The following is an 11,421-nucleotide window of genomic DNA, read 5'->3' on the forward strand; positions in this document are numbered from 1 at the left end:
TGAGCTACAAGATAAAAATCATATCTTAAAATCTATAAACCAAAATAGAGATAATAATGGGCATATCTATAGGTATTGATTATAGCTATTGTAGATCTGTTCTGTTCTGTTCCGTTCCGTTCCGTTCCGTTCCATTCCATTCCATTCCATTCCATTCCATTTTATGCTATGCTATGCTATGCTATGCTATGCTATGCTATGCTATGCTATGCTATGCTATGCTATGCTATGCTATGCTATGCTATGCTATGCTATTCTATCCTACTTTACTTTACTCACTTTACCTTATTTATTTTTTTATTATTTTTTTTAAATTTGAATTTATATCCTGCCCTTCTCCGAAGACTCAGGGCGGCTTACATTGTGTTAAGCAATAGTCTTCATCCATTTGTATATTATATACAAAGTCAACTTTTATTGCCCCCAACAATCTGGGTCCTCATTTTACCTACCTTATAAAGGATGGAAGGCTGAGTCAACTTTGGGCCTGGTGGGAGTTGAACTTGCAGTAATTGCAAGCAGCTGTGTTAATAACAGACTGCTTTAGTCTGTTGAGCCACCAGAGGCCTACTCTTCCACTACACTATACTATTCTCCACTCTCTACTCCATTCCATTTCAATTAGATTCATGCATTCTTCACAAATGTATATGTTTATTGTACTTCTTAGTGGCCATGTGGTTGAATTCAGAGTGTTTCAGATTGGCATATAATGCTATATGATGCTAATTTATGAAAACTATATTGGGAAACAGACAGCAGCATGATAAGGATATAGCTTAGTGGGAATTGGTTTGTTAGCCCAGAACAAAGGAAAATACAGCTTATTTATTATTTATTATTTATTTTATTATTTAGATTTTTATACCGCCCTTCTCCCGAAGGACTCAGGGCGGTGTACAGCCAGATTAAAAACAGTACAATATACAAATTAAAACGAAATTAAAATAACATATTCTATAAATGGCGGAAATTTAAAATTTAAGCTTTGGTATAAACTCAAACCATATTTTTAATTTTAAAATTGAATAATATAGCAATCAGACTACAGTTTATTTAACTCTTTTAGAAACTGGAATACAATGAATCAGTTTTCCACAAATCAATCATTTGACCAATCTTGTAATGTCTTCATATAACATTCTAAGTAAAGAAAGTACTTAACACACAGTAGGACTGAAATTGCTAAGTCATATGCCATGCCAATCATTAAGCAAGTTTGTTTACAATCTTTTTCACCATAGGCATTTAGTGAAGTCTAGGTTATTAATCAAATCGATTGTTTATTGGAATTTTGCAGCGAAATACATTAAACTAGGGTAGACTAAACTAAAATAAAATAACCCAAAAAAATATCGTGACTGCAGGATGCTGCAAGCAAACAACAGTCAATTGCCAAAAGCTCAAAATATGATCTGTTCAATCATCAGAACTTTCAAACCAGGTTGTGGCCATGGTGATGTCCCTGTTAACTTTCACCTGTAACTTAACAACTCATCATAACTCAAGAACTTCCTATAGTTGCAGGAGCCAGTGGCAATAAAGGAAAAGGATTTTGCCAAAATCTTATGATCAAATGCCACTTTCAGATCTATGAAAATAGCACTCAGAACCTTCAGAAAGGCCTATATACTTTCAGGGGCTAGTGCACTGATCCATAATAGAAAAAACTGGCCTTAACCAGGATTGCTCCATTTGATAATTGTGCATCGTCAGCTGCTAGGACCATTGTAGCTGAATTGGACTTGATGGGTTTTTTTTTCTTTTTGCATTATAATAATATTTGTCATTTTGGGGGATTTGCAGTGAGCTTTTAATATTAGTGAATAAGACAAGAAATCAGGGTTTTGTTTCAGCATTGTGAGAGGATCAGTGTCCCACAAGGATCACTCCTGCTCCATCTATTTTCTTTTTTTCTTTCTTCTCTCTTCTGCAAGTTTGTCTTGCAGTAAGTAACATTCTTTGTAATTCTGCTTTTCTATTTTCCTTTTACTACTAACTCTGATTTTGCCACCTAATATCCCTGATTATCCCTCTCTCTTGCCCCCCTAATGTGGACACAGGGAAAAGGGAGACATGCTCCATTAAACTCAAATTAACTAAATCTTGCAGTTTCTAAAGAATAAAAAATTGAGCGTGAATTCTAATTCCACTTTAGAACTGCAAATTAGTAATTGGACATATTTCTCATTCTCTAAGTAACCAATAGAATCCTCTTCACTTTGCAGAAGCCAGACTAGACTCCATCGCCCATGGAACATTTCATGTTGATCAGATAGTCCTGGAACCCTGAACTCATAGAACATACCAGTAGAACATAGAACAATACAGTTAGAAGGGACCTTGGAAGTCTTCCAGTCTAATCTCCTGCTTGAGCAGAAGACTCTATACCATTTCAGATAAATGATTGTTTCTTTTTGAAAGCCTCTTGTGATAAAGCTTTCATAACTTCTGAAGGCAATCTATTTCGTTGGTTGATTGTTCTCTCCATTAGGAAATTTCTCCATAGTTCGAGATTGCTTCTCTCCTTGGCTAGTTTCCATCCATTGTTTCTTTTTGTGCCTTTTGATGCTTTGGAAAGTAGGTTGATACCCTCATCGTTGTAGGACACCCCTCCAATATTGGAACACTGATATTATATCTCTCCTAGTCCTTCTTTTCATTAGACATACAATTCTTGTGTGCCACTAGAAAAGACTCATCACAGTCTTCCTTAGTAGGACATTTAGAAAAGGAAGTGTCGGCAAAACAATACAGGTTAGTGGCAGACATTGTAGCCTCTACCTATTTAAATCTCATTTCTATCAGTGAAACACAACAGAATGTAATCCCAAAGGCTCTGCATATGTGATCCAGTGTTCACCCAGAGAAACCAGAATGAGTTCATCACGTGGCATATAGAATTATGGCCTGCCTTTCAGTCAAGTGCTGCAACAAGTTTATGTACTCAATAGATCTATGATCATGGAACATGTTATTCTATACAATATTCTATATTGTGCTATATTGAGTTAAGATGACCAGTAAAGACAATTTAATGATTCACATGAAATCTATATATTTAGTAGAAGACTTTGTTCATGCCAAAATTGCAACCAATCAAATAAGAAGGAACAATTCCCATTTTTCTGTAAAAAGAAGTAAGATTTTTTTCACTCCTTAAACCCTCTATATACTTCCATACAAATATGTAATAATAAATACATTGGTGCTATTGTTGATTTATTTATACAATTTGTTCTGAGATATCCAAATCATAGGGGCAACCAATAAATACCAATAAAATAAAAGTGCACATTGAACTTTGGGTTAAATGTCCACATTTTTGAATATGTAACTATAAAGAATATCAAGTAAACAAAAAGATTTTTTAAAACTTTCTTTTCATGAGCTGATGTTTATTGTTCAGTTCAGGTCTCATCACAATGATAAAACACTTGGGAAGAAAGATACACAGCAATAATCCAGCACTGGAGGAGATCATGGAAAAGACCTCCACAGCCAACGTATATTTTCCCCTTGTGCTTAGATAGGTTGGAATAAAACACAACCAAACACTGCAGAAGACCAACATGCTGAAGGTGATGAATTTGGCTTCATTGAAACTGTCAGGTAACTTCCTAGCTAAAAAAGCAGCAGAGAAGCTAACCAGAGCAAGAAAACCCATAAAGCCCAAAACACAGTAGAACATGGTGACTGATCCTTCACTGCATTCCATGATCACTTCTTCAGACATTGACTGCATATCAAAATCTAGGTATGGTGGGGATGTTATCAGCCACACAGCACAAAAAACTATTTGAACAAGAGAACAAGATAGAAGAATGAAACTAACCATTCTTCCCCCCACCCATTTCCTCAATCTGGAACCAGGTTTGGTAGCCATGAATGCTAGAACCACAACAAAGGTTTTGGCCAGCACACAAGAAACTGCCACAGAAAAGATGAGCCCAAAAGCCGGTTGTCGAAGGAGACAAACAACCTTATTGGGTCTTCCAATAAATAGAAAGACAGAAAGGAAAGAGAGGAGAAGAGAAACTAGAAGTGTATAAGTGAGATTCCGGTTGTTGGCTTTGACAATGGGAGTGTGCTTGTGTTTCATGAAGATTGTGATGACCAAAGATGTCATTAAAAAAAAGCAAAGAGAAAGAACAGTCAGACTGATGCCCAAGGGCTCTTCATAGGATAAAAATGTGATTTGCTTTGGAATACAGGTATTTTTGTCAGGGTTTGGATAATGGTCTTCTGGACACCGAAAGCACTCTTCCATGTCTGAAAAAGAGCACAATAGAATGGATATAGTGGATTATAGTCCATGTTGCACTCTCATGGCTTAGTCTCATTATGTTTGGAAATTCTCTACCTTTCTCCTTTGATATTTCCCCCTCTGGACATGGAAGGCAATTATAGCAGCAAAATGATTTCCCTTCTTTCTTGGCCTTGCTGTATCCTGGTTCACAAGGATCATTGCACCTAGAAAAAGGTGTTCCCTATCCATGAAGGAAGAAGAATATTTTAAGGTACAGAAGGGAAAGGAAGTGCTTGAAGAGATAATTTTACTGGGTAATCAACAGATTAAGGAGGGAATGATAAACTAAGAATCTTCCTGTATATACCAGATAGGAAACATGATCAAATGAGCTTATTTTAACTCACTGTAGAGCTATTAACAGATCATTGAAAGTATTATTTCCTTCCATCGCTTTTGCAACCTCAGAATGTCGAGTGGTTCTTTTGTGTCATTTTTTTTCCTGCCCATTATGCACTTTCTTAAAATAATGTTATCTAGGCAGCAACTCTTCACTTCAGCTCAACCTACCCCAAGGTCTTCCATGATCATTCTCTCAAACCACTCCATTAAGAATCATGAAGTAGTATGAAGACTTTGAGGCCAATTGTTCTACAACTAATTTATTAAAAATCCAAAGACCTTTGAAGCTGTCATGGAGCCACCTTTTCTACAACACTCCTCTAAAAGGGAGGTTTGATACTTGACAAAAATTGTCCAATGTGGTGGGTTCTAGCAATAATGTTTTTAGTAGGAGGCATATCAGGGCTTCGTTAAGAGGTAAAGGGATGATTCACTCAAAGGTGAATTAATTATTTCTAGAACCCATTCATACAACATTTCCAAGCCACTTTAACAGGCAAGGTGTCAGGGTTCCAAGTAATAACCCCAAGGAAAGAAGACTCTGAGGCTAGAAGTTCCTCAAAATTCCATTTTATTAGAGATGTCATATTGGCACATCTGGGAAAACCCGAATCTGAAAGCTTCCAGGTTTTCCCAACCCTAAGGAAAGTCCAGGTCCCTGCCCAGCACCCACATGTCCATCACATGGTCCAATCAGTGCAGCGTCCCAACTGGAGATGCCTCCCAGTCACACCCCTCCAGGTGCAGAAATGTCAGCATTCCTATAGATTTCCCACCCACCCACCCCAGCTTTAGTAAATTACCACAGGAACAAAACTATAGGACTTTCATCAATAAAGATAATATTTTATCTACATAGATGAAGGCAGACAAATCTAGATTCATATATCTAACCTGGTTAAAGCCTACTGGCCATATGATAAAATCCATGGAGATGTTGAAGAACTTGTCGGGAAGAGCTATGGGATCTATTGCTCCAACTTTGACCCTAAGAAAGGACTGGTTGGGGAATGTGATCCAGTTGATAATATCATATCCACCAACCATATTTCCATTTTCATCAAAGGATATTTTTTCACTAACACTGTTGTTGAATCTGGCATTTCTCAGAAAACAATGAAGCTAAAGAAGGAGGGAGGGAGGAATGGATGGATGGATGGATGGATGGATGGATGGATGGATGGATGGATGGAAGGAGGAAGGGAGGAAGGAAGGAAGGAAGGATGGAAGGAAGGAAGGAAGGAAGGAAGGAAGGAAGGAAGGAAGGAAGGAAGGAAAAATATTGCTTTGTTTTATTCTAGTTTTTAGACCAACAGCAAATAAATTTCATAGCAATTACTCCAAAATATACAAATAAAATATTGTATTTCTAATATTCTAATATAATAATTCATAGTTATTTATAGAAATACAGAATATAAAATATAAAACCAGTGAAAAATCTATATAGCAATAGCACTTAGACATATACCACTTCACAGTGCTTTACAGCCCCCTGTAAAGTCAGCATATTGCCCCCAACACTTTGGGTCCTCATTTTACCCTCCTCAGAAAGATGGAAGGCTGAGTCAACCTCGAGCCTGGTGGGATTTGAACCACTGCACCATTGAGGCTCTTATCAGTGCTTTTTCTTCCATTCAAGATTTAGTTGAGAATGACTTAATCTAAAAGTTGAAAAGTAGGCATGAAGGTATGAATGATCAAAATTCATTGTTTGTTTGTTTTAAAAAACCTGACACTGAATCCTTTGGAAACTTATGGAATGTTAAATTCCTAAGAGTATATTGAGTATATATACAAGAGTATTTACAATATATCTGAAATATATTGAGTATATTGAACATTTTGGATCAAACTCAATATTCCAAGCAAACATCTAGAACAAACGGCTGTCATCATCTAATTCAAAAGAAATGTACTTTTGTAATTTTAATATGAGCATATAAATATTTTAGCTGGCCAAGATATTACTATATTTTACTTTTAGACAAAATGTCAATAACCTTACAGAATATGGCTTGTTAGATTTCATGGCAGATCTTGCAACTACAGATAGGGTGAGATTTTGGTATTTTTCTGCTTAAGGTCTTACCTGCCACCAGAACTTGTGATTTGAAAACTGTTGCCTTCCTTCTTTTGCTATTATTCTTCCCCTGGATTTGGATAAATACAATGATTGCAAAGCATGTGCCACAGTGTAGACTGCATTGTAAATATTGTAGCTTTGGCCACTCATGTGTGTTTCAAACACAGATGTAGGAAGGGTCACAAGCTTCTCCTGTCCAGTACATTTTTTCTCAGATTTCTCCATTTTTGAGTTTGAAAAGACACAATTGAATGCCTGTTCCCAAAAAACTTTTTGAAAATGATCTTGTTGATTTTTAGTTGGATTTAGGTTTTGAAGAAATTCCTGGAAGTCTTGGACTTCTTTTGTGTGAACTGCAAAGGATAAAGCCCCATGTAGGAAATGGATGTCCCAAGATTTATGAAATGAACTTGAAGTGCAATCTGTTTGAGCAGTTGTAACCCAGATTTTTGTCTTCTTTGGTATATCCACTACTTCTGATAATTGGAGGTATGTTCTCAGAAGTGATATGGATTCAATTTCACCATAGAAGACTATGACATTGGCTGTACTGTTCATGAGAACTTGGTATATGTGGACTCCTTCGCCTATTAGATCATTAAAATCAATGTAAAAATCTACCCTAGGGAACTCTTGTATGAAATCAAAGCAGATGCCATGCTGGGAAAATGTGGGGAGCACCTCCTGCACAAATTTATCTCCTTTGTCATCCTTCACAACAAGAACTCCGATCCAGATCCATCTAAAATACAGTAATAACTGGAGGAGGCCCCAACTTTGGTGGGATTCATCTGGAAACATTTGTTGGAAGAAAACTGCCTGAGTCTCTTTATCCATAAGGGGAGCAGAGCCATAAGTCAGCTAAAGTAAGATATAAATATTGCAATTGAAAAATTTTATGGGAGCTTCTGTGAGTGCATTCAATTTTAGGATGCTCTTGAGTTTGCATATTGAAACATTTTCTAAATAATTGTGTTCATTTCAGGACTACCTTGGCTTCAATCTTAGTAGTCAAGAAATGTTTTTCCTCCTCAAAAACTCTTATTGTTGTGTTGTTTTTGATAAAATATAAAAATGACCATTCTAGAAAAGGAAAGAGTAAGTTTTAACTTTACTTCAGTGTGGGAATATTTAGCTGTGAAGGAGAGTGTTTGTGGCTTGGGACTGAAATGAGGGGTCTGTAGCTTGGTTGTTGCTATTTCTTGTTGTTTTGCAGATGTTTCATTCTTTTCATACTGAGGATGTTACCTAGTTTGGGTAATGAAACTTCTGCATGAATACAACCAAGTTCACAGAGCACCAAGGACCTCTCATATTTACTTCTTCTCAATATTCCCATTGTCTGATCAGGTTTATCATGACTTGCGATCCTTTGCTAGTCCAATCAAGTATAGTATAAGTATAAATGAATACTAAAGATTATGAGGCTCTCTTCTTTCTACCCTCTTTAATGGAAAAGTGATTTCCTAGAGAGGGAAACATCTATGGAAACCCAGGATACCCAAAATGCCGTAGGTGTTTTTTTTTCCCTCTCCAGAAAGCTAAAACTTGGGATATACATTAATGCCAAGTCTTCCTTACAGTCCAAATAAATAAGTTGCACCTTTAGGAAATCTGATCATTTCAAATATTTGTTTGCTCTTCAAGAAACATTTCTGCCTCTCCACATCCACTTTCAGTCAATGCATATTTATTCTTTTTCCTTTTTATTAACTTTTACCTTCATTTGGAGTTTGAAATTCAGTGGATTACTTCAACCAAGTTAGAACATTAGAACATCTTGTACTTTTGCTATTAAACCATGTCTTCATCTGTGGTCATAAATGCTCACTGAATAACAAGAAAATAGATGTTTGTGTGCCAGTTTGATCCAATTATTCAATATTGATGATCACCCATTTTAAAGTTTCTTTTCTGAGTATGTATAGAAGAGTTATATATACTCTTGTATATATGAAGAGCCTGAGTTTTTTATAATAAAAGGAAATCAATCCAGGCTGGTTCAGAAAGTGCTATAGAACTTCAACACATCTTACCTGAGGAACTTTGTAGATACACAGAATGGTCGCCATGTAGAGACAGATGTCTGATCCCCCCATGACTGCAGCTAAAGTGATTGGGACCCCACAGATGTAGTTAGGAATGAATCTGCCCTGGTTGAAGAGAAGCACCATTGAGGCAAGGTATGTCCAACTTGGACTGGAATTGCTATTATAAAGATGGAAGCCCAGTGTGACATTGGGTAGGATCTGGACATTTTCATTGATCTCTTTAAGAGCAAAGGTTAGGGCAAGTATATGCTGGTAATTCTGAAAGGATACTCTGCAATAAACATTACATAATATATTCAGAAGAATATAATTTAGCATATGCATAACCCTGACTGCTCTTTAGAAGGCCAGATCCTGAAGATGAAATTCAAATAATGAGTTTCCTAATGAGAAGGAAGGACTAACTGGAGAAGAGCCTAATGCTGGGAAAGATTGAGGGGGAAAAAAGAAGTGGATGACAGAGAATGAGGTGGCTGGATGGAGTTACTGAACGTGAGCTTAAATGGACTCCAGAGGATAGTAGTGGGCAGGAAGGGCTGGAGGAACATTGTCCATGGGGTTGCGATGGGTTGGACACAACTTCACAACTAACAACAAAAATTTATCCTTCTACTAGGATACTGGAAAATGCTTAGTACAATTATAGCGCATATATACTTTTTCAGAACTTGTGATTTTAAAAAAAAAAATTAATACAAGCAAACGCTTGAGGTTGGAAGAGTTATTTTATAATACATGAGATATGCCTAGTAGCAAACCATAGATTCCTAGAAATTCATTTTATTCAGAAGAATATAACTCTATTTTGTTACAAATAAAATCAACTGAGACAGGGTAATCACTGCTCTTATATACCATACATAATTTTATCAGTTTCCACAGTCTATACTTAGAAATAATTGAATATGATTAAATGAGCTTTGGTCTTTTTATTGAGTGATTAACTAAACAATCTCAGGGTGATTCTGGGCAGCTTCCAAATAAAAAGTTTTTATCCACTTCATGTGGAAATGAATTGGAGGTTGACCATAGATTGATACATCTGTTATTAAGAGGGATGTTTCAATCACTATTTCAATTACAACTTTCAGGGAAATATTTTGAGCATCATTGTGTCTGAACAGCAAGTTACAGAGCTTGATTATAAATGAAAGATGTGCTTACATAACTCCATCTTGAAGGGCCTGAGAAGGGTGTTGACTAAAATCAATGGCATCAGAAAAGGTTGAGAATACAGAAATAATGCCAGCAATGTTAACATCTCCAAGCTGCTGATATTTGTGACGAATAGGAAGAGGCTCATCCAAGTTACACTTGCACACCACTTGAGGCATTATTGTTAACAGTAGCTTCATGAATACTAACATCTTCCATGAGTGTCTTCTTTCTGTATATAAATGCCTCTGTTGGCAACAGCATCCTTGAAGTAGATCAGGCTGAGCTGCCTTCATGAGATGTTATTCAGACAAAAATAGAGATTGCAACATTTAAGTTACCAACTTAAATCACAGAGCTTTGTGGCATCCAGCCATGGTTTGGAATATCATGGGGAACATTAATAGCATTCTTTAGGTTCAGTTCTTCCATTTTGCTTGAAATCCCATGAGTTTGGAACAGGCATGCAGGTAATGTTTAATTATAGTTGAGATAATAACCTAGTCAGAATTCTGAGCTCTTGAACTGTGAAAGTGTATGTCATAAATCAAAAGAAAATATGCCCAGATTCCTTGAGACAATAAGCAGTGATCTATCTCAAGAACATCAGACAAAACTAGACTAAAATAATAAAATTAAAATAATATAATAAAATAAAATATAAAATAAAATAAAATAAAATAAAATAAAGAGGAGAGGAGAGGAGAGGAGAGGAGAGGAGAGGAGAGGAGAGGAGAGGAGAGGAGAAGAGAAGAGAAGAGAAGAGAAGAGAAGAGAAGAGAAGAGAAGAGAAGAGAAGAGAAGAGAAGAGAAGAGAAGAGAAGAGAAGAGAAGAGAAGAGAAGAGAAGAGAAGGTTACATGACTGCTGGATGCTGTAAAAAGCCATAAGTGCACATCAAAATGTGATCTGTTCAACCATCAGAACTTTGAATCCAGATTATATCTATGGCTATGGCAATGTCCCTGTTAACTTTCACCTGTAATTTAGCAACTGATTGTAATTCAAGAACTTCCTATAGTTGCAGGAACCAGTGATAATAAAGGAAAAGAGTTTTGCTACAATCTTGTTGTGGGCCACCAGTTGCCAGTGGAGCTGGCAGCAGACTAAGACAATGAGGAGTTTGGGCAGGAACTTGAGCCCCTTTGGGAGTCTGGGGATGGCTCTGATGGATGCTCTGCATCAGAAGCAGAGATAGAACCGGGGCCATCTGACATTTCCCAGCTACTGGAGAGGCAGCTGCCTATGGAAGCTGAGATAAATGGGGAGGAAAAACAGTTGTTCCAGATGCACATGTGGGCAGAGCTGTTAGGAGAGGAGAACAATTGAGGACAAGGGGTCGACTTGGGAAGAAAGGCACACGTGGTGAACGCTGAATGGCCCCTCCCTGACTGGGGAATAAATAGAAGGAAAGGGGAGTGACGATTGTGGGAGAATTTTATTTACAGCTTTGCGGCTGGAAGGTCCCGGCCTGGCAGT

At 37.0% G+C, this 11,421-nt stretch overlaps 1 protein-coding gene across 1 annotated transcript; it reads right to left on the reverse strand.

Moving 5' to 3' along the window:
* Positions 1–1,901: 1,901 nt before the first annotated feature.
* On the reverse strand, positions 1,902–10,122 carry LOC131198005 (extracellular calcium-sensing receptor-like). The gene is made up of 6 exons (XM_058182514.1): positions 9,953–10,122; positions 8,774–9,059; positions 6,744–7,598; positions 4,364–4,490; positions 3,378–4,272; positions 1,902–1,995 (listed from the first exon to the last, which is right to left on the reverse strand). The coding sequence occupies exons 1-6, from the start codon at positions 10,120–10,122 to the stop codon at positions 1,902–1,904; spliced, it is 2,427 nt and encodes an 808-aa protein (XP_058038497.1).
* Positions 10,123–11,421: the final 1,299 nt, after the last annotated feature.

Source organism: Ahaetulla prasina, chromosome 4 (assembly GCF_028640845.1).
Source record: "Ahaetulla prasina isolate Xishuangbanna chromosome 4, ASM2864084v1, whole genome shotgun sequence".
Lineage (NCBI taxonomy): Eukaryota > Metazoa > Chordata > Lepidosauria > Squamata > Colubridae > Ahaetulla > Ahaetulla prasina.